Below are 24,828 nucleotides of genomic sequence, written 5' to 3'. Positions count from 1 at the left end.
ATCTATCTTTTGTGTTTTCTGTTAATTTTAAGTCCTGGCTGGAGGTCCATACCTGTTCGTGTACGTCATGTATCATTGTACCATTGTCGTGGACAAACTGTGTGTGTTGCTACATCAAACTGAGACTGTGAAATTTGTACCTTACGTACAATGAACAAGATGTCTTTGTTGGTTGTTTGACGTTCATAAATGTCCACATTCCTACAAGACAAACACATCAACGCACTGACACTAAAGATCGATCAAGCAGATGAAGCGTATATTTATAAAAATATTTATTCAGATATTCTCATGTTTATATCCATACATGCATTAGCATACTCACAAATAGTATACATAACCTAATAATACTTCTAAGAACGTACATGATACAATATTTTGTCTACACTCATGTAATGTCTTCTCAACAACTGGTAGGAATACGATGGACGGGTTGGCATTGTGTTGATGGTGTATACTCAATGTTATACATCAGAAAATAAATACGGCCACGCCATAGTCGCCTAGGATACTTTAGACAATATTATGACGCGGCATGTTTCTATAACAAGCGTACGCCATCCTAACGGTTTTTTTTTTATATTACTAATAGGTCGCTTTCAAACATTGACTTTTTAAAGCTAGAAATTAATTGAACTTTAATCGTACACATGGGATAACTTACAGACGAAACTTGGCGACCCATCGAGCTATGTGTACCAGCTGCATCGTGGACTATATCAACTTTAATAAAACATTTACTTAGGCGATATGTGAGGTGAAGAGGAAGCTGTGAAGAAGAAGGTAGGTAAAGTCGCTTGTTTGTTTCTCCACATCTTCCCGAGGCAAGAGAGTTAATTGACTATAAAAGTCCAGTTTCCACCCTTGCCGAACTAGTCTGGTATTAAGGAGTTACATTTTGGCTGGGCTAACGAGTCTATATGTAGCAGGGCGTGGAGTCATTCATGTTTGAATCAAATGCACGTTATACGAGAGATGGAATCTGATTGATCCACAGATATTTAGAAGGGACATAACTCGTAATAACCACTGGTGGCACTACGATCGAGCCTAGGAATTGCAGCCTAGTTCGGTAAGGGTGGAAGCTGGACTTTTAAAGTCAGTTAACTCTCTTGCCTCGGTGGCCAATGGTGGCCTGATGATTTTGATTACGTTAAAGACATACAGAGACAATGTCCTCGTGTGGACTTGGATAAATATGGACACTCAAGAATGAGTCCAATGAAAATGTGGCTGTGCACATTGATAAGGCGTGGTCGTGAAAAGTTCCGGCAGTCGTGCATAGGTCTGCCAGTAGGTGAACGGCATGCACCTGAAGCCACAGACTGCGTAGGGTCCACAAGTATTTGTATCCCAAGCAACATATGATATTTTAAGTACTGTCATATTTTGCAGCACCAGCGATAAGATGCAATTATTTCGAAGGGGCATGACTCATGTTATGAGCTCTTGGCAGGATGTCAGTAATATGTAGTTTTTTCCCAGTCGGGTGAGACGGCGAGAATGTCTTTGTGTGATGTGACGGGCGGACAAACCAAGCCGTCACCCTCACAGTAACAGAGTAGGATGGAGACAGGGTAATCATATTGTGAGCACTTGTCAGCCAGGGAAGCCAGTCGCTCAGCCACTAAGATAGACTCAGTGTGATGAGACACAGAGACATAAGAACAGAGACGTGCTGTATGTGTGCGGCGTCTGTGCACGTCTCCTCCACGGTGGAGGGCCTGTAGTGGAGGATCCAGTCGTCCACGATCTCCTCCAGAATAGTGAGAGGCATAGGGCCGTTCTCCAGCACCACGGAGTGGAATTCCCGGATATCAAACAGCTCACCTGGAATCAGTATTCATATAGACTTTTAATAGGTACTTCCTGAGGGTGCAAGCTTCAGATAATTTATTTCTGCTTTAGTCAATTGTTTTCACTTGTTATATTTACATAATATACCTTTCTTTATTTGTTCAAAGTAAAACCATTGCAATTATCACTTAACAATTAACTAGCTGCTAAATGACAAATCCTAAGTTGGTCAAACGTTGTAGTCTCGTGGGTCGTTTCCTTAATCCTTCCTTTTCTTGCAAGATTCGGAGCAGCAATCATGTTTTAGAAAACAGATAAGCATTGGTCAGGTCCATCACGTGTTACATATTCCTTACCCAATGCATCTGGTGTAGACGCACCAGGTTTCCCCTGTTATGTCCTTACCCAATGCATCCTGTGTAGAAGGTGCAGCTTCCCCCCCTTGTTATGTCCTTACCTAATGCATCCTGTGTAGAAGGTGCAGGTTCCCCCTTGTTATGTCCCTACCTAATGCATCCTGTGTAGAAGGTGCAGGTTCCCCCTTGTTATGTCCCTACCCAATGCATCCTGTGTAGGAGCAGCTTCCCCCCCTTGTTATGTCCTTACCTAATGCATCCTGTGTAGAAGGTGCAGGTTCCCCCTTGTTATGTCCCTACCTAATGCATCCTGTGTAGAAGGTGCAGGTTCCCCCTTGTTATGTCCTTACCTAATGCATCCTGTGTAGAAGGTGCCCCTTGTTATGTCCTTACCTAATGCATCCTGTGTAGAAGGTGCAGGTTCCCCCTTGTTATGTCCTTACCTAATGCATCCTGTGTAGAAGGTGCAGCTTCCCCCCCTTGTTATGTCCTTACCTAATGCATCCTGTGTAGAAGGTGCAGGTTCCCCCTTGTTATGTCCTTACCCAATGCATCCTGTGTAGAAGGTGCAGCTTCCCCCCCTTGTTATGTCCTTACCTAATGCATCCTGTGTAGAAGGTGCAGGTTCCCCCTTGTTATGTCCCTACCTAATGCATCCTGTGTAGAAGGTGCAGGTTCCCCCTTGTTATGTCCTTACCTAATGCATCCTGTGTAGAAGGTGCCCCTTGTTATGTCCTTACCTAATGCATCCTGTGTAGAAGGTGCAGGTTCCCCCTTGTTATGTCCTTACCTAATGCATCCTGTGTAGAAGGTGCAGCTTCCCCCTAGTTATGTCCTTACCCAATGCATCCTGTGTAGAAGGTGCAGGTTCCCCCTTGTTATGTCCTTACCTAATGCATCCTGTGTAGAAGGTGCCCCTTGTTATGTCCTTACCTAATGCATCCTGTGTAGAAGGTGCAGGTTCCCCCTTGTTATGTCCTTACCTAATGCATCCTGTGTAGAAGGTGCAGCTTCCCCCTAGTTATGTCCTTACCCAATGCATCCTGTGTAGATGGTGCAGGTTCCCCCTAGTGATGTCCTTACCCAATGCATCCTGTGTGGATGGTGCAGGTTCCCCCTAGTTATGTCCTTACCCAATGCATCCTGTGTGGATGGTGCAGGTTCCCCCTAGTTATGTCCTTACCTAATGCATCCTGTGTAGAAGGTGCAGGTTCCCCCTTGTTATGTCCTTACCTAATGCATCCTGTGTAGAAGGTGCAGCTTCCCCCCCTTGTTATGTCCTTACCCAATGCATCCTGTGTGGATGGTGCAGGTTCCCCCTAGTTATGTCCTTACCCAATGCATGCTGTGTAGAGGTGCAGGTTCCCCCTTGTTATGTCCTTACCTAATGCATACTGTGTAGAAGGTGCAGGCCCCCCTTGTTATGTCCTTACCCAATGCATCCTGTGTAGAAGGTGCAGCTTCCCCCTTGTTATGTCCTTACCTAATGCATCCTGTGTAGAAGGTGCACGTTTCCCCTTGTTAAGTCCTTACCTAATTGATCTTGTGCTCTCTTCCGTAACTCTTTTATTTTGATTTCGCCAATCTTGTATGCGCATGCCTGTCCTGGCCACGTGATGTATCGGTCGACCTCTATCGTCATTTCCACCCGGGAGAAGGATGTGTAGTTGAGCATGTACTGGATCGCGTCTTCGCGGTTCCACCTGGCAGAACACCGTCAGGAATCAATACAAGTGTCTCGAGTGAGTGAGTGAGTGAGTGAGTGAGGTGGGCATAACTGTGTGTCAGCTGGATATGGGAGACCACACAAAATAACGCAGGTCTTAGATGTCAATACTTTGGTAATATGGTGCTGACAGACCATGGATTGTTATCGAGGCGAAGTAGGGTTCCTACCATGACCAGAGTTTCCTGAGGCGACAAGGGACGTGCACATACACACACGCTTTACGTACATATACATACGCTTTAGATTAATGGGGTATCGATGACCCATCGGTTTCATAATTACCTAACTTACAATCGATCTACCCTTGATTGTTTGGAAGTATGAAACCACCTTATGTATGCTTGATTGACATCAATGAAAGAAACCACAGCTTTGCATGACATTTGTATTGATACAGACGTTAAAGGTCTGAGACAGGATATGCAATGGATTTCGACGTCTTACCCTGAGTTGAGTGCACAATTACACAATGCCGTCATGTTTGAAGAATGAAACGTGAACTGGACTCTTCAACTTACCCATAATAATGCAAGCCTGTATCCACGACCAGTCTGCAAGCCCGGAATATTTCTAGACTGTATCGGCCCATGCTGAAACACAGAGTACGCTCTGAAGGAAATCATCAGTACTGGTCACTGCCGTCGGTGTAACAGCTGAACACCAGAAGCAGTAAACTGGTCAGTCCAGAGGAAAGTAAAATACATACAATTAGTGAATGTACTCACACGACCGGAAGGAAACACATTTGGTCGTCTTACTCACGGTTCAAAATGACAGAGAGGTACATACATTGGATGCTTTTACTCAGAGTCCACTAAGAGTAGGAGGCACTTACATTTGGTCGTCGTACTCGCAGTGCAAGAGGAGAGGAAGGTACACACATTGGATGCTTGTACCCTGAGTCCACTAAGAATAGGAGGTACTTACATTTGGTCGTCGTACTCACAGTACAAGAGGAGCGGAAGGCACATACATTGGATGCTTGTACCCTGAGTCCACTAAGAATAGGAGGTACTTACATTTGGTCGTCGTACTCACAGTGCAAGAGGAGAGGAAGGCACATACATTGAATGCTTGTACCCAGAGTCCACTAAGAATAGGAGGCACTTACATTTGGTCGTCGTACTCACAGTGCAAGAGGAAAGGAAGGTACATACATAGTTCAGTAGGAAACGGAGATACATACAGTTGGTGGGAATACTCACAGTTCACGGTCGTGTTGATAGAGATTTAGCTCTTCTCCGAGAGATTCAGCGTACAGTGCCCAGCCCTGTGGTAACAACAACAGTTGTGTTTACTGTCGCCTGACCCTTACAACACTAACGTCTCTATATATAGTTTACCCTTTGTGTAACAAGCGCTTCACTCTTACAGTACTGCCCTCTATATAGTTATACCCTTTGTGTAACAAGCGCTTCACCCTTACAGTACTGCCCTCTATATAGTTATACCCTTTGTGTAACAAGCGCTTCACCCCTATAGTACTGCCCTCTATATAGTTTTACCCTTTGTGTAACAAGCGCTTCACCCTTACAGTACTGCCCTCTATATAGTTATACCCTTTGTGTAACAAGCGCTTCACCCCTATAGTACTGCCCTCTATATAGTTTTACCCTTTGTGTAACAAGCGCTTCACCCTTACAGTACTGCCCTCTATATAGTTTTACCCTTTGTGTAACAAGCGCTTCACTCTTACAGTACTGCCCTCTATATAGTTATACCCTTTGTGTAACAAGCGCTTCACCCTTACAGTACTGCCCTCTATATAGTTTTACCCTTTGTGTAACAAGCGCTTCACTCTTACAGTACTGCCCTCTATATAGTTATACCCTTTGTGTAACAAGCGCTTCACCCTTACAGTACTGCCCTCTATATAGTTATACCCTTTGTGTAACAAGCGCTTCACCCCTATAGTACTAACCTCTATATAGTTTCACCCTTAGTTTTGGGGAAATCTGTCAACCCAAACAAGTTTCAGTGGATTGATCATCCACTTGGTTGATGAGGTCTTAAAATCCTCATTTGACTGACCACCTAAACCAGTGAGAGTAATTGAGCGAACTTTGCAAAGATAATGCTTTAGATTACTCAATATGTTAATTGTACATCATGTCTGCGGTAGTTTTAAAGGTACAGTAACACGTAAAGGTGTTGGCGTCCTACCTCCACATAGGCTGTGTAGAAGGGGAAGTGGAACGGCACCTCATAGTACCGAGAAAACTCCGTGTTGCGCCGGAAACTAGGCAGGCTTGCTTTCAGCCCGTAGCTAGCCTGTAATTAGAGAAAGTATATCCAGTATTTCACGCAGATATATGTGTGGGTCTGTTAGTTTATGTTTAGTCGAGGAAAAGGCCATCGCTGTATTACACAAATGTGTTGAAGCCATGTCATATTGGAGAGAGAGAGGGTAATACTTCTACGTTAATTCAAGTTACTTTGTCCCAGGAACATTGAATGATATATATACATTGCAAGATTTCCAATAGTACATGGATCAGAGGGGGGCATCAGCTGATTAAATTCATAACGAAATGGTTAACATAAAACCTTTGACAAATATATTTTGGATTAATGGCTTTATAAGCATTCCAGCAGTGTAACAATCACATCATTCACACATTCGCAGTTCTCACGTTTGCCGAATATATCTTCCTGTTTCTTTTTAATGGGTGTAAACTACATGTAATCAGAGCCAGGACTGAAACAGTTATAACTTTAAAGTACAGTTCAGACCAGCAGGTTAGTTTATAAAGAATATACCTATTTGTTTTGGCGCCCTGAAGGAGCGCATCGTGCCAGTCATGCTGGCATATTGTCTTCACGCAAACTTCGTGAGGGTTTATGTGACATAAATCTATGGAGAGCTGGTAACCAGGACCCACTGGTCATTGGTTCGAATCCCAGTTTCAGTCTGATTGTATTCTAACTGTTCTATTAAAAAAAGAAGATCTGCGTCACTTTTGGATTCCTGAACATTAAGCTGACACGCCGTTATGTAACGGTAATTTTGATCAAAGCACCATTATACTTGCCGATAATACTAGCTAAGCTGACATTTTTGAATGTCTGGGATTTTGTTTCAGTGCCTACTGTTATATCAATAGATAATGTGTAATGCCGACCACAGGTGTCGTGTGTAGTCCGTGCGATGTATATTACCTGAAGATGATGGCCAGGTATCGACTCATGCAGCGTGATAGGCACCATGACGTAGGTTCCCCTGCATCAACATGGAGGACACAGTTAGACCCGTGAGGTATAATAATTCAAGATAGACTACAGTCAGAACGGTTAGAGCGATGACGCATGATATATCAAGGTCGACTACAGACTAAACGCTCAGAGCCATGCAGTATGAACGGTTAGAGCCATGACGTAGATGACATATGCCAATATAGAACACAAGGACGTATAGTCCTGCGTCAACATAGAAAAAAATGTCTAGAATCATAAAGTGGGTCCCCTGTGTCAACATAGAAAACGCGACTAGGAACATAAAGTAGGTCCTTTGTGTCAACATAGAAAACACGACTAGAATCATAAAGTAGGTCCTTTGTGTCAACATAGAAAACACGACTAGAATCATAAAGTAGGTCCTTTGTGTCAACATAGAAAACACGACTAGAATCATAAGGTAGGTCCTTTGTGTCAACATAGAAAACACGACTAGAATCATAAAGTAGGTCCTTTGTGTCAACATAGAAAACACGACTAGAATCATAAAGTAGGTCCTTTGTGTCAACGTGGAAAACACGACTAGAATCATAAAGTAGGTCCTTTGTGTCAACATAGAAAACACGACTAGAATCATAAAGTAGGTCCTTTGTGTCAACATAGAAAACACGACTAGAATCATAAAGTAGGTTCTTTGTGTCAACATGGAAAACACGACTAGAATCATAAAGTAGGTCCTTTGTGTCAACATAGAAAACACGACTAGAATCATAAAGTAGGTCCTTTGTGTCAACGTAGAAAACACGGATAGAATCATAAAGTAGGTCCTTTGTGTCAACATAGAAAACACGACTAGAATCATAAGGTAGGTCCTTTGTGTCAACATAGAAAACACGACTAGAATCATAAAGTAGGTTCTTTGTGTCAACATGGAAAACACGACTAGAATCATAAAGTAGGTCCTTTGTGTCAACATAGAAAACACGACTAGAATCATAAAGTAGGTCCTTTATGTCATAATAGAATACAGATCAAATTAGTGTTCAAGACTAAGTTTCTTAATATAGATTAAGAAAGCTACGTCATTGCTTCCACTCCTAATATCAATAATGTTGGACGATTGAGTCAACAGAATTGATCATGTACACCGGGCGAGGTGGAAACATGACATTATCAACATCAAGAAAGAGTGGACAGATGATGTTCATATAACGTTATCGAGGAGAGCGTCTTGCCAGTGGATGCTAAAAGAACTAGCTAGTTATACATACGTTTCTTGTGGTCGATACAGATTGACGAGGAAAATACCGGGTCTTGAGCCATCCTCGGATCCAGAGATGTACTGTCCCCCTGGGCCATCATACGGCATGGGCTCTACTCTAAAACAAACCCGTTATGAAGTGCAACCATAAAGTCTCAACCATACACGTGGAATACTCGTCTGTTTGTGCTTTAGTAGTAGTCGGCAGATTACGTACACTGCGTTTACGAAATGGCTTTGAAGTGTGATACAATTTATAAGAAAATGGCAAGTATACATGTATCACCTTCTAATTATAGGCAACTTAAACAACTTACTTTACTGGTAGATTAGGCAGATTATTGAACACTTCAGGCAGCCTTGGCTTCACTCTTTCATTTACAATTTTCTGGTATGCTTCCAGTAGTTCCTCCTGTGAGAAACAGAACAACGAGGCTGGAACTAGATTATGAAATCATGGAGAAATACATTAAATGGTAACCTTGAAACAGTATGATCTGTAGGATATTCCTAACCAATCGTACCTCTGTTTCCATATGTAACGACGTGTCGTTCTTCATCATCGCAAAGTACTCTGCAACAGATCCTTTGAAATTCTGCTTGTCCATGATCTGGAGCAGAAAACATTTTATAAAAGGCTCAATATCAGAGTGTTATTTGGTTCAGTGGACTAATATTCATTTCAGGTACGATACCCAATGTCACTTTTCGACAACAAAACAAGAAAGCATCTTTCCTCTCTGTACCTCCCATGCCCATAATATGTTAGCACCTCTCCTCCAACCCATGTTGTGACACCTCACCTTCTACCTCAGCCTCACTCCCCACAACCCATGCTGTCACACCTCACCTTCTACCTCAGCCTCACTCCCCTCCAACCCATGTTGTCACACCTCACCTTCTACCTCAGTCTCACTCCCCTCCAACCCATGCTGTCACACCTCACCTTCTACCTCAGTCTCACTCCCCTCCAACCCATGTTGTGACATCTCACCTTCTACCTCAGCCTCACTCCCTCCAACCCATGTTGTGACACCTCACCTTCTACCTCAGCCTCACTCCCCACAACCCATGCTGTCACACCTCACCTTCTACCTCAGCCTCACTCCCCTCCAACCCATGTTGTCACACCTCACCTTCTACCTCAGTCTCACTCCCCTCCAACCCATGTTGTGACATCTCACCTTCTACCTCAGCCTCACTCCCTCCAACCCATGTTGTGACATCTCACCTTCTACCTCAGCCTCACTCCCCTCCAACCCATGTTGTCACACCTCACCTTCTACCTCAGCCTCACTCCCCACAACCCATGCTGTCACACCTCACCTTCTACCTCAGCCTCACTCTCCTCCAACCCATGTTGTCACACCTCACCTTCTACCTCAGCCTCACTCCCTCCAACCCATGTTGTGACATCTCACCTTCTACCTCAGCCTCACTCCCTCCAACCCATGTTGTGACATCTCACCTTCTACCTCAGCCTCACTCCCCTCCAACCCATGTTGTCACACCTCACCTTCTACCTCAGCCTCACTCCCCTCCAACCCATGTTGTCACACCTCACCTTCTACCTCAGCCTCACCCCCCCCTACCCATGTTGTCACACCTCACCTCCTACCTCAGTCTCACTCCCCTCCAACCCATGTTGTGACATCTCACCTTCTACCTCAGTCTCACTCCCCTCCAACCCATGTTGTGACATCTCACCTTCTACCTCAGCCTCACTCCCTCCAACCCATGTTGTGACATCTCACCTTCTACCTCAGCCTCACTCCCTCCAACCCATGTTGTGACATCTCACCTTCTGCATCAGACCCACGATCCTCTCCACCTCCTGAAGTCCTATCTGGTGAACCGTCTCTGGGCTCATGTCTGTGGACAGATGCCATTCGAGGCACGCCTTGTAATAGTCCAGTCCGAAGTGAAGGGAACCCACACCCCATTTTGACCTCGTATTTGGGAAATACTCCTTCAGGAAGAGATATAAGAGTCATTATACACAATCTCTTTTAAACAGTTTATTGAAAATGACATCATTTAGAACACGCATGTTTGTAAAGTCACAGAATTGATAAGTAGACATTGATTCACCGAAGTGGTTGACAGCAGAGTAAACTCACTGTTTCCAGGAACGTCTTAAGGTCACGGAATGCTTGAAGTACACTTTGGATTGCAACGTGCGCTCTGTCTCTCATTTCCCTTCTGAAGAAATGAAGAAAATACATTTGATCATGCCTTCTTCACGTCACAACGGACGTATCTGCTAGAATACTCTTATATGATAGACAAATTGATATATGTTAGTTAAGCGACTATTCGTGGTGATTGAGTGGTATAGCAGCGTGTTCTTTTGTCTCGCAACTCGTGTATATTTGCATTTTGTCCCGCCGTTAACAAAATTGCTCCCGTGTAGATTATGGGCTGAATAGATGACCCAGAACTCAATGGTTCTTGCAATAGCCGACAAATTATGATCGGGTGATCATAATGTGTGGCTTACAGAGTTCCATCTCGCCGATTGGCAACCATCCACTAGAATGCCTAGCCTTTATTTACAGGCCACCACCATATAGCTGGAGAATTGCCGACAGAGGCGAAAATAACACTCACGTCCTCAATACACGTTTAATAAATCATCATGTATTTCTAACTGATAAATGTTTCTTGGATAAGGTCATTGACAGGCACTTGACTTACTTGACTTGTATATCTATTGGCAGTTCTTCGAGAAGAGCTGTGAATGGTTGGTAGAAGGCCGACTGTTCTGGGTCCACAAGCAGCCGCTCTATCTGCCCCGGCACACGATCCTGCAGGCAAATCCAGGAATTCTACACTCATGTCTGCACTTCCTTGTTCGACTGATCACAAATATACTTGTACATAGTTTACTGTCAGTGCCGGAGACGAGTGATATACAATTTACATCTTAGCTTATGTTTCTTAAAGGGTAAATAGTTATACTTGCCACTGACGCATTGTGTGATGTTCGGTTTATTGTCATTGCTGTTCTGTACAGCTCTTTATACTGGCTGAGCTGTAAAACACGATAGTACAAGTATGTTAAATTCATCTTCATGGGGGATGGCGGGGGGGGGGGGGGGGGGGGGGGGGGGGGGGGGGAAGGGGGGGCGCTTGGGTTTGCTCGTAACGCTGAAGGCCCGGGTTCGATCCCATCACGGGTACAAAGTGTGAAGCCCATTTCTGGTATCCCCCGCCTTTATATTCCAGAAATATTGCTAAAAGCGGGGTAAAACCATACTCACTCACTCATCTTGATGGCAATACATATATGAACAAGTAATGAGAGCTGTACAATATCAATATAAACTGACGTCCAAAAGAAACTTTACCAACTGAAAATATAAATTTCAGACAAAATATAAATTTTTTTTCGATGAAGTCTATCTAAAACACATAACCTAAATACAACAATAGTGTATGCCGAAAATGTTAATCGTCTGTTACATGTTTGCGAGAAAAGTGAAAAACACGTGCACCACGGACAACTGCAAATGCACGTGCGGGTAAGGGTATTAAACGACTGCAACGGCAAGTCAGACATCCACAGTGATAAAAACACATAAAAGAAATTCCACGACTCACAGTCGAACAACGTGAACGAGCCTTGGGTATGGTACAGATGGGAGCCACCCACGCCCATTTTGCACGAACCTTCGGTTGCTCCAGTGTTGCCGTTACCAACTTGATGCAACGTTACAGACATACAGGGCGGACCGCTGACAGGCCAAGAACAGGCAGACCCAGGGTGACCACGCCCCATGATGACCGGTACTTGCGTACCTTGCACCTCCGAAATCGTTTCCTGACAGTGACGTCATCGGCGACAAATGCCTTAGGTCACAGGGTTAGTCGACAGACAGTGGCCAGGAGACTCAGGGCTCATAGAATCAGGGCTTTTAGACCATACAGAGGACAGCCATTGACAGCGCAACATCGTCGTCTGCGATTAAGATGGGCCCGGACTGTACGACGTTGGCAACCATGTGACTGGCAGAGGGTTGTCTTCACTGACGAAAGTCGATTCTGTATGTTTAGGGCTGATGGAAGACACCATGTTTACCGCCGAAGGGGTGAAGGAACGGCGGCGTGTTGCGTGCAGGAGGTCGTGCCATATGGTGGAGGGAGTGTCATGGTGTGGGGAGGGATCTGTGGGCAGGAGAGGACACCGCTGGTCATCGTTGACGGAAACCTGACAGCTCAGCGTTACACGGATAACATTCTTCGTCCAGTTGTCCTACCATTTCTCCAACAGCAGCCACGTGTTGTCGTTTATGAGCATGACAACGCGAGAGCCTATACAGCCAGAATTGTCACTAAATTCCTCGCAGCCAACAACGTCAACGACCTGCCGTGGCCTGCACGCTCACCCAACATGTCCCCCATAGAACACCTCTTGGACTTGATGGATCGTCGTGTTCGACAACGACCACACTCTCCAGCCAACCGGCAAGAACTGATCTTGGCCCTCCAAGAAGAATGACGTCAAATCCCACGTGATCTCATCAGACGACTGACTTTTTCTGTGCGTCGAAGAGTTTTTGCGTGTATTGAGGCATTTTGGTGGTCACACACGCAACTAATGACTTGTTATTGAACGTGAGAGATGGTTTATGTACTCTGCCTATTGTCCATGATTCTGAAAGCTCGAGTTTTGTACCACACCCAACTTTGGGGGGCTCTGACGTCATTCTCGGTCGTGGTATGATTGTCATTTTCAGTGTTGATTATGTTGATATATTGATCTTCTCAATACACTTTACTTCATTCATGTATGTTTTGTTGTTTTTGAGCAAGAGTGATTTCAAACTCTGGTAAAGTTTCTTTTGGACGTCAGTTTATTTAAAGGATACAAAGACGTGATAATGAATTCAAACTATTACAGCTGAAAGAGGTTCATTTTGTTGAAAACTCTGTTTTTTCGTCATATAATAGAGAATCTAACCATATTAAATGTTTCCAATAATGGCATCGATTAAAAGATAAGATAACAAACGTTTCTTTTATGTCTGTTACCATGACATCAAACCTGGAATGGAGTGTTCTGAAGACGCGCGATGAAGTTCTCATAGTCCCCGCGTGTGAAGAAGGGTGTGGCCTCTACGTCGTGGACCGGGTCCAGGTGTATACCTTCCAGGAAGTTCAGAGGGTTTAGCGACCCGAATCTGTGGAGGGAACGTTTCACATAATCGTCATTGTATATATTTCGATATTATTACATACATATGTCTTCTGTCACGACCATCGAGTTTAGCAGCATTACTTGCAGGATATAGTAATTTTCCTGGTATACCATCCTCGTTTTGATGCTGATTCTGAATCTTTTGGAAAAACTCTAAACGTAAATACGTTAAATCTTAACTCACTCTCATTGATAAATCAGAGGTTTCAAATCACAATATAATCCATACAACCGATCGGATTTTAATCTCACTGCGAACGAATCTTTCTGTATAGCTTTGGGATACAACGCGCGTAGAATGTATCGTTTAGCACAATAAAAAAGTGCAGTACACAGTCTCTTTAATGAAGGTTCCGCATCGCATTCATTGTGGAAAGATATGTACTCCGGGAGAACAATTGGCGATCTGTCACTGGACATTATGCTTATGACTTATGACGCTCAAAGCTAGTTTTACATGCACCAAATTTGATGTCTCGCGGTAAAAATCAGCTGACAACAAAGTACATTAGTGGAATAGATTTAACACGAATGGCTTTGTACAAGTAGGGAACGTGATAAGCTTATTCCGAGGGAAGAAATACTGTGTCGGTGACGGAATGCCCAAGAATATACAGATACATGATATTATTGTGTGGGTACCGTGATGCCCAAGAATATACAGATGCATGATATTATTGTGTGAGTAACGGGATGCCCAAGAATATACAAATACATGATATTATTGTGTGAGTAACGGGATGCCCTAGAATATACAGACACACACTATTATTGTGTGAGTAACGGGATGCCCAAGAATATACAAATACATGATATTATTGTGTGAGTAACGGGATGCCCTAGAATATACAGACACACACTATTATTGTGTGAGTAACGGGATGCCCTAGAATATACAGACACACAATATTATTGTGTGGGTAACGGGATGCCCTAGAATATACAGATGCATGATATTATTGTGTGAGTAACGGGATGCCCAAGAATATACAGACACACACTATTATTGTGTGAGTAACGGGATGCCCAAGAATATACAAATACATGATATTATTGTGTGAGTAACGGGATGCCCTAGAATATACAGACACACACTATTATTGTGTGAGTAACGGGATGCCCTAGAATATACAGATACACAATATTATTGTGTGGGTAACGGGATGCCCTAGAATATACAGATGCATGATATTATTGTGTGAGTAACGGGATGCCCAAGAATATACAGACACACACTATTATTGTGTGAGTAACGGGATGCCCAAGAATATACAAATACATGATATTATTGTGTGAGTAACGGGATGCCCTAGAATATACAGACACACACTATTATTGTGTGAGTAACGGGATGCCCTAGAATATACAGACACACAATATTATTGTGTGGGTAACGGGATGCCCAAGAATATACAGATACACAATATTATTGTGTGGGTAACGGGATGCCCTAGAATATACAGACACATGATATTATTGTGTGGGTACAGTGATGCCCTAGAATATAAAGATACACACTTCTATTGTGTGGGTAACGGGAAGCCCAAGAATATACAGATACATGATATTATTGTGTGGGTACCGTGATGCCCTTGAATATAAAGATACACACTTCTATTGTGTGGGTAACTGGATGCCCAAGAATATACAGACGCGTGATATTATTGTGTGAATAACGGGATGCCCAAGAATATACAGATGCATGATATTATTGTGTGAGTAACGGGATGCCCAAGAATATACAGATACACGATATTATTGTGTGAGTAACGGGATGCCCTAGAATATACAGATACATGATATTATTGTGTGGGTAACGGGATGCCCTAGAATATACAGATACACAATATTATTGTGTGGGTAACGGGATGCCCAAGAATATACAGGTACACAATATTATTGTGTGGGTAACGGGATGCCCTAGAATATACAGATACATGATATTATTGTGTGGGTAACGGGATGCCCTAGAATATACAGACACACACTATTATTGTGTGGGTAACGGGATGCCCAAGAATATACAGGTACACAATATTATTGTGTGGGTAACGGGATGCCCTAGAATATACAGATACATGATATTATTGTGTGGGTAACGGGGTGCCCTAGAATATACAGGTACACAATATTATTGTGTGGGTAACGGGATGCCCTAGAATATACAGACACACACTATTATTGTGTGGGTAACGGGATGCCCTAGAATATACAGACACATGATATTATTGTGTGGGTAACGGGATGCCCTAGAATATACAGACACATGATATTATTGTGTGGGTAACGGGATGCCCTAGAATATACTGACACACAATATTATTGTGTGGGTAACGGGAGGCCCTAGAATATACAGACACACAATATAATTGCATGGGTAATGGGATGCCCTAGAATGTACAGATACACAATATTATTGTGTGGGTAACGGGAGGCCCTAGAATATACAGACCCATGATATTATTGTCTGAGTAACGGGATGCCCTCGAATATACAGACACATTATATATTATTGTCTGGGTAACGGAATGCCCTAGAAGATACAGACACGTGATATTATTTTGTAGGTAACGGGATGCCCTAGAAGATACAGACACGTGATATTATTTACTGGTCACGGGTGCCCTAGAATATACAGAGACACAAGTTGATGTGTTACAAGCCAACCTGCTCCACTTGAAGCCTTTTACGTAGGTGGTCAACACATCCTTGAAGATCCTGTAGTTGATCACGTCCGATTCACACAACTCGGCTGGGTCTATCTGCTCAAGGTCGAAGAGAAAGCTGTCCGCTATATTCTGGAACAATTGACATCGCAACGTCATGCAGTGTTCCATGGGTCATATTGTCATACGATAGTGTACAGATCAAGTAATATGACAGCGTGGACAGAAGACCCTTGCTGAGTAACGTATTCAGAATGTGTTAGCTAGCAAAAGTCACCTGCAAAGACATCTGGAGCCCCTACTTACATGCCTCTCTATCATCTGTGATACATTGAAAGACTGGAGCCTGTCGTTGAAGCGGTACGTCCCCACGTAGGTCGCGAACTGCGGGGAGTCCTCTAAGCGCCAGGCGTAGAAGTCCTTGAAGAGAGTGCTGAGGACCGAGCCGGCATCGCCTGAACACACGTAGTTTTTTTATTACATCGACATTAACTGCTAACAAGGTTTTCTGACCCAAGTATGAAAGGAACCGTGGATCTGAATATGTCAAAGACAATTCTATAAACAGTTTATGAAGCAGTAGTTCATATGTTATGTCCGCGTCGCTATCACTGCGCCACAACGTCACTGTTTCAATCTGCCACACAAACATATCATCAAATGTCACAATGTCACATCATACCACCACACTGTCACACACTCACACCGCCATATCACGAAACAATCACACAATCACACCGCCATATACCATCATACCTTCACAATGTCATATCATTACACAACCACACTGTCACACACTCACACCGCCATATACCATCAACTGTTACATTGTCCCATCATCACACTACCATACTATCACAGAATCACACCGACATACCATCAACTGTTACATTGTCCCATCATCACACTACAACACTGTCACAGAATCACACCGACATACCATCAACTGTTACATTGTCCCATCATCACACTACAACACTGTCACAGAATCACACCGACATACCATCAACTGTCACATTGTCCCATCATCACACTATAACACTGTCACAGAATCACACCGACATACCATCAACTGTTACATTGTCCCATCATCACACTACCATACTATCGCACAATCACAACGCCATATACCATCATACCGTCACATTGTCACATCTTTACACTGTCACACTATCATACACTCACACCGCCATACCACTAAACTGTCACACAATCACACTGACATACCATCATGCCGTCACATTGTCACATCATCACACTACCACACAATCACGCCGCCACACTCCCAAACTCAAATTGTCACCCCCATACTGCCACTGCACCACGCCACTACACTGTCACACCACTACACACCACACCGACACACTGTCACACCACTACACACCACACCGACACACTGTCCCACCGTCAAACTGTCACATCATCACACTGACACACCGCCACACTGACATATTGCCGCGCTGTCACACCGCCACACTGTCACACTGACACACTGACATACCGCCGCTCTGTCACACTGACACAACGCCGCACTGACACACCGCCACATTGTCACACCGCCACACTGACACACTGACACACTGTCACAACTCCACACTGACACACCGCCACTCAGTCACACCGCCACACTGTCACATCACCACACTGACACACCACCACACTGCCACAACGCCACACAACCACACTGTCTCACTACCACACTGTCATACTACCACACTGTTACACCACCACACTGACACACCGCCACTCAGTCACAACGCCACACTGTCACATCACCACACTGACACGCCACCACACTGTCACAACGCCACAACACCACACCGCAGAACAACCACAATGTCTAACTACCCCACTACCAAACTACCACATTGTTACGCCACCACACTGTCACACCGCCACACTGTCACACCACCACACTTTCACACCGTCATCCCGCTACTCACCTCGAATGTGCGTGTACTGGGTGAGGACAGACACCAGCAGGACAGACAGCAGTCTGTAAGGGAACAACAGAACATAAGGCTCACTGTATCTATCTCAATGTAAAGAATTCTAGCTTTGTTTTGGATACTTCTCAACAATAACATGTCATCATTTTAAATTTTACCCATATCCCGCAAGTTGTTTTTGATATTTTTGTACCGCTTTGATAGGTTCACATGCGGTCTTAGATGGTTTGTTTGGGTTAGACTGTGTAATCTACAAACCTACTTGGATTCTCGCCAAGTGATTCACTCCGAATAGAATCTGGTATGCTTGTTCTACATTCCCGTCTATATATAAGTGAATGTTGCTGTAACTTATGTAGCTTACAGTGCGTTGAGGTAATCTGACTCCCCATCAAAGTTAGGAAACGCCCTGGACCCTCGCCTGGAGTGGAAGTCAGTGCTCCCGATCTCTCTCCTTCCTTCCCTTGTCCGTCTCTTACAGGTGCAGTAAGTCGTACCTGGTGTAGTGCGTACATGCGTAGATTTGTCAACTTCACATTCAAACTTTAGATGATGTTTTTAGATTAGATGGAACCCTGGACTGATTCCAGGGCCCACTTGCACAAAGCGATCTTAGCGCTAAGATGATCTTAACTCCCATACTTTAACATAGGCTTACAATAGTCGTAGCGCTAAGATCGCTTTGTGCAAGTGGGCCCTGGTCGAGGACTACACACCATCCTATAGTGTATACTAGATCTCTCTCAGTGGAGGTTACAGACCCCATAATGGAGAAAGGAGGCGCGTGATAGATCTTACACAATCGAGGTTACAGACCCCGTAATAGGGTAAAAGAGGCGCATGACAGATCTTACACAATCGAGGTTATCGACCCCGTAATAGGATAAAAAAGGCGCATGACTGATCTTACACAATCGAGGTTACAGACGCCACAATATGGTAAAAAAAGGCGCACGGCAGATCTTACACAATCGAGGTTACAGACCCCGTAATAGGATAAAAAGACGCATGACAGATCTTACGAAGTCAAGGTTACAGACGCCACAATAGGGTAAAAAAGGCGCAAGACAGATCGTACACAATCGAGGTTACAGACCCTGTAATAGGATAAAAAAGGCTCATGACAGATCTTACGAAGTCAAGGTTACAGACACCACAATAGGGTAAAAAAGGCGCAAGACAGATCGTACACAATCGAGGTTACAGACCCCGTAAGAGGATGAAAAAAGGCCCTTGAAAGATCTTACATAGTCGAGGTTACATACCCCGTAATAGGGTAAAAAAGGCACATGAAAAATCTTACACAATCGAGGTTACAGACCTGTAATAGAGGAAAGGAGGCGCCTGATAGATGGATAACTAGGATTATTGCAGACCCCGTCAATGGAAGAAATGTGTGATAAATCTCGGATACAAAGGTACATTTATCAGGTTTAAGCTTTATGTGATCTACACTTCACACAGCAATTATCTGGTATGATCTAGCTGTCTCATAGATGTTATCTGGGGTAGGCAAGGATTGTATGATCTAGCTGTATCATAGATGTTATCTGGGGTAGGCAAGCTTGTAAGATCTAGCTGTACCATAGATGTTATCTGAGGTAGGCAAGGATTGTTGTATCATAGATGTTATCTGGGGTAGGTAAGGATTGCATGATTTTGCTGTATCTTAGCAGAGACCATCTGTTATATGGTCTCTGGTAAGTGAGTTGGGTTTAACGCCGCTTTTAACAGTATTCCAGTTATATCACGGCATGTCAGCTTAATGTGGGAGGGAAGGCCGAAGTGATGCAGGTCTCAGACGTTTACCTCTTCGGTGAAACCCACGAGCACGGGTATGGTGCTGACAAACCTAGAAACATAATCGGGGCGAACCGGGATTCTAAATCACAATCATAGGTTTCTGGCGTGCCCAAGGGACGCAACTCTGCACAGCGAATCGCGGCGCCTTAGACGACTGGGCCACCCGTGCCCCTCAGTTGATCTGAGATGACTTCACTGTATATAATCGATGTGTATAATGTGTGTGTTTAAGAGTCGTTCATTTCTCGCGTAGCTGTAAAACAACGTCTTTCCCATCATCGTTGTGTTTCTCCATGTTCACCTGCAATAGTTCAGCCTTCCAGTTTGATTTAGAGCAGAACGTATAACCTCACTTCCGAAACAAGGCAACATCACCTGTTTAAGCCCATCCATTGACATACAACACTAGGGGTCGAAGACCTTCTGGCATACGTTCTTACAACGCTCTTCAGATGCATGCATCATCGTGGTTCGTCTGAAAATACTGGTGCTTTCACCAGGGGGTCCCTCCGTCTGCCTGGGACCTGAGTCAATGTTTGGAGGACCTTTACGACATGAACAGATAACCGCATTTTATCCATTACACATACAAGCGCTTGTTACGTGTTAGCATGGGGTTCAACGGGATGTCGAAGATTATGTTCAGCAGAAACAAGTAATCTGTAAGGAAAACAAACATATTCCCATTCCTAAATATCCAGAGTACACAACGACCGCGTGTTCTATTAAATGTGTCTGGTATAAAGTAGAGTTTACCAGACTGGCGGATGTTCACACATGAATCAAGCTTGTTCCGCACTGGCTGCTGTACCACACGCAAACCTTGTGCAACTGTGTGGATAGAGTGAAGGCAATGACATAATCCTTGACTACCCCATATAACATCTATGATACAGCTAGATCATACAATCCTTACCTACCCTACATCTATGATACAGCTAGATCATACAATCCTTGCCTACCCCAGATAACATCTATGATACAGCAAGATCATACAATCCTTGCCTACCCCAGATAACATCTATGATACAGCTAGATCATACAATCCTTACCTACCCCAGATAACATCTATGATACAGCTAGATCATACAGCCCTTGCCTACCCCAGATAACATCTATGATACAGCTAGATCATACAATCCTTGCCTACCCCAGATAACATCTATGAGACAGCTAGATCATACAATCCTTGCCTACCCCATATAACATCTATGATACAGCTAGATCATACAATCCTTGCCTACCCCAGATAACATCTATGATACAGCTAGATCATACAATCCTTGCCTACCCTAGATAACATCTAAGATCAGAGACCATATAATCTATTATATGGTCTCTGCCCTTACTTACTCAGATCAACTGAACAGACACGCCCAACCCGTTGGGATACAGGGTTACAATAGATCCTCAACAGACACTTTGTAAGAGGAGATAATAACTGTGAGACAACAGTACATATTCTGCATGGTTACCTTGGGGGCAATGATATACTGGGAACATAACACACTTACTTAGCAATGCACTATTAACACAAGACAGTTTCCATATCACGTCTATGTATAAACCATGTGATGTGTACTGATACACCATCTTTCTAGAGAGAGTGAGTGAGTATGGTTTTACGCCGCTTTTAGCAATATTCCAGCAATATCTCGGCTGGGGACACCAGAAATGGGCTTCACACATTGCACCCATGTCGGGAATCGAACCAGGGTCTTCGGCGTGACGAGCGAACGCTTTAACCACTAGGCTACCCGACCGCCCCCATCTTTCTAGAACGCGAGTTGATGGTTGTATGTTTTTAACGGTTTATATGGATATATAGATGTTTTCCTTGCTTATGTGTTTCCTATATTAATGTATGTTTCCTATATTTATATGTTTACTCTGATTACATATGCTTATGTGTTTCCTGCGTTTATATATGCATCCTTTATGTAAGTATGTTTCCTCTGTTTATATATGGGGGCGGTCGGGTAGCCTAGTGGTTAAAGCGTTTGCTCGTCACGCCAAAGACCCGGGTTCGATTCCCGACATGGTTACAATGTATGAAGCCCATTTCTGGTGTCCCCCGCCGTGATATTGCTGGAATATTGCTAAAAGCGGCGTAAAACCATACTCACTCACTCTGTTTATATATGTGTCCATGGTACGAGATGTTTTCTATTCATAAGCACCCAGTGTTTCCAGTGTTAATACATGTTTTTCTATGTAATTCTGTTTTGTACGTTTATGTGTATGTTCTGTGATAATGATGATGAAAGCTCTGTTTTAGCTATTTCCTGTTTATATATTTTTTTATGTCTATAGATTTATTTCTAAATGCATAGATGCTTGCTATTGATTATAAATTTACGGTGTGTAGATGTTTTCTAACAGTAATACCCTTCCGCTATTCAATCGTGACGCTTCATCTGTGAGTGAGTGAGTGAGTGAGTATGGTTTTACGCCGCTTTTAGCAATATTCCAGCAATATCACGGCGGGGGACACCAGAAATGGGCTTCACACATTGTACCCATGTCGGGAATCGAACCAGGGTCTTCGGCGTGACGAGCGAACGCTTTAACCACTAGGCTACCCGACCGCCCCTTCTTCATCTGTGAATATGTATGGGAATTTGCTAGTTCACTATAGTGAGGGTAGACGATCTCTGCTGCCTGTCATGGGGAACAAGGGTTTCATGTGCATATGGTGATAACATGTCGGTTCACTCAGTGCATCAGCGTGTGTGAGTGCTCCCGTCCTCGGAAACATGCCGTGAGCTGGACCTGTTCTGGTTGGTGCAGAGCATCACTAGATTACTGGCTTAATTACCTTAGGTTCGAGCGCCATGCTGTGGATTACGTGTTACATGGTGGCCGTGTTGTTGTTGGCTCGGGTTTACTGGGGAGTGTTTGTGACATATGGATACACTTTGTTCAGGAAGCAGTTTCTGATGTTTTCTTTACATTTGCAAAGTAAACATGAAAGTCTTTCTTGTTTCGATCCTTGTGCTGAGAAAGTGCGTCTTAGATACTGGAACGAACTCTAATTAGAAATTCACAGTAATCTCAGAAGAGTGGTATTGCTTAGGAATGTTTACATTTTCAAAATAGATAGAACGTCTACACAATTATTCACCAAACAACGAGCTTGCCTCTCACCAAGTTGATAGATGTAGAAATAATTCATATATTTTACTTTATTAATTGTGAAGATAATACATAATATGTTATTTCCCCATGCCAGCAAATAAGAAGTGCGGCGATAGAGCATAACACAATCAAGATCATTGAATAAACGCAAAAATGTCTTTACATAAATGATGTAGGCTATCTTTTATCACACAGTATTTTTCTCTCCTCTTTTTTTGTAATGCAAAAGGCATATGTGGACTAGAGCTTGCTAGACTTGCTTTTCAATAATCTAGATCGTTTAAACTGCAAGTATTCCACATTCATGGTACAGAAGCGCTGTCTTCAAACACTCGTTACACATGCCCGGGGGAGGCGTGTGTGTACATAATTGGGGGTAAATCATCTGACACATGCTGCCAGCTCAGGAGGGGGTGGGGGTTTCAGTGGTTGTAAGGTGTGAATGTTCATAAGCTCTCGCTTGACCCACTGGGGGGCAATGCACCCTCGACTGCCCGACGTCTATGTGGTATCATTGGACGAATACGCCACTCGCAATCATATGATCAATCTGTCTTACAGACCCTGCAAGAATATATCTAAAACTACCAATGCAAGTCTATAATTTTTTACAAGTCTAGACTACCGATGTGTCTGAAAATGAAGAAAGTCTCTTGGCTCCATAATATTTTATTTTATGCTGATAATTTAGCAAATGTATTTTTCTTTAAAATATATTCATTTCAGAGAATAGATTTTAGCCAATCATACAACGAACCAGGCCAGGTAGTGTAAAACATTTAAATGTTGTAGTCTTATTCAAATGCTCATGTAGAGATCTATTCCATAATTATATATTTTTAATTGGTATATAAAAGTTAAATGATTTGAATAGAATAAGATTTAATTCTAAAACCGAAAACATTAAAGAGTTCAAAGATTTTAAATTTGAATAAAATATGGAAATGAATTCTCAGAACAGTTTTGATGCAAATGGGTTTGAAACTCGGGATGTCAGTACGTACAATTACAGTGAGTGAGGCAATGTGGGTAGACGGCTCACATCAGATGTACAGTGCTGCAGTCGTTATAGGGTGTACATAACGGATAGGTTCACATAACGGTTTTTGCGTCAGTGGTGTGCTTTGTTAGAATTAGTATTATTCACGATGGAAGGAAAAAGAAAACTGCTGTAAAATGCTTTAGATATTCTTCTTGTCTTAGAGAAAGTATATGTGACGTATTCTGTATACTATACAAAGCAAAATGACACTTACCTCCAAGTAAACATATTCACTGTATAGCGAGTTAAAGTAAGATGTAGATGAATTCCTCAACGTTTGAAGTGTCTGGAAGCACCACGTTTGATGTTGTCGTCAAACGTATTGAGCAGATCAGCTACAACCGCAACATCGTCTGTTGTAATAAACGAAACACCACCGTTTCTGATAACTTTATAACCAAGTAGGCCTTACTTGAATAATACCTGCCTAGCAAATAATGTACTGGAGGTGCACGCGGAACACACCAAGGGGAGGTAAGCGACGTTGGTGTAGTGATATGTGCAATGTCAATCTGTCGGTGAAGGATCAGTTTCTTCGACGATGGAGTAAGCATAGTTTACAAGCGCGATGTGTCAATACACGTGGTGATCATCAGGGGAATGGAAGAAGTAACGTACACAAATAAAACTGACAAATGTTGGAATTCGTGCAAGGTCTATGCATGGCTGGTGTATCGTTACAAGAAGGCAAAGATGATGCAATTCTCGAGATG

General features: G+C 43.3%; 1 protein-coding gene across 1 annotated transcript; it reads right to left on the bottom strand.

The window, feature by feature from the left end:
• Positions 1–258: 258 nt before the first annotated feature.
• On the bottom strand, positions 259–24,532 carry LOC139447129 (uncharacterized). Its single transcript, XM_071228305.1, has 18 exons — positions 24,330–24,532; positions 18,127–18,179; positions 16,490–16,638; positions 16,185–16,315; positions 13,365–13,500; positions 11,283–11,351; positions 11,015–11,124; positions 10,438–10,519; positions 10,119–10,286; positions 8,842–8,928; positions 8,635–8,729; positions 8,328–8,435; positions 7,042–7,102; positions 6,046–6,153; positions 5,088–5,152; positions 4,401–4,472; positions 3,687–3,856; positions 259–1,830 (listed from the first exon to the last, which is right to left on the bottom strand). The coding sequence occupies exons 1-18, from the start codon at positions 24,341–24,343 to the stop codon at positions 1,628–1,630; spliced, it is 1,881 nt and encodes a 626-aa protein (XP_071084406.1). The 5' UTR covers positions 24,344–24,532; the 3' UTR covers positions 259–1,627.
• Positions 24,533–24,828: the final 296 nt, after the last annotated feature.

The sequence above is a fragment of the Haliotis cracherodii genome, unplaced genomic scaffold (genome assembly GCF_022045235.1).
Source record: "Haliotis cracherodii isolate W230 unplaced genomic scaffold, xgHalCrac1.p SCAF_7, whole genome shotgun sequence".
NCBI classification, from domain to species: domain Eukaryota; kingdom Metazoa; phylum Mollusca; class Gastropoda; order Lepetellida; family Haliotidae; genus Haliotis; species Haliotis cracherodii.
This window is presented reverse-complemented; position numbering and strand designations above follow the sequence as displayed.

What these genes read in the sequence shown, in the direction of transcription:
- LOC139447129 (XM_071228305.1), bottom strand. An exon ending in CCAGTACACGCACATTCGAG is followed by an intron (nt 16,639 to 18,126) that starts GTGAGTAGCGGG and finishes ACGTGTGTTCAG; the next exon opens with GCGATGCCGGCTCGGTCCTC. An exon ending in CTGCCTAATCTACCAGTAAA is followed by an intron (nt 8,436 to 8,634) that starts GTAAGTTGTTTA and finishes GGTTTGTTTTAG; the next exon opens with AGTAGAGCCCATGCCGTATG.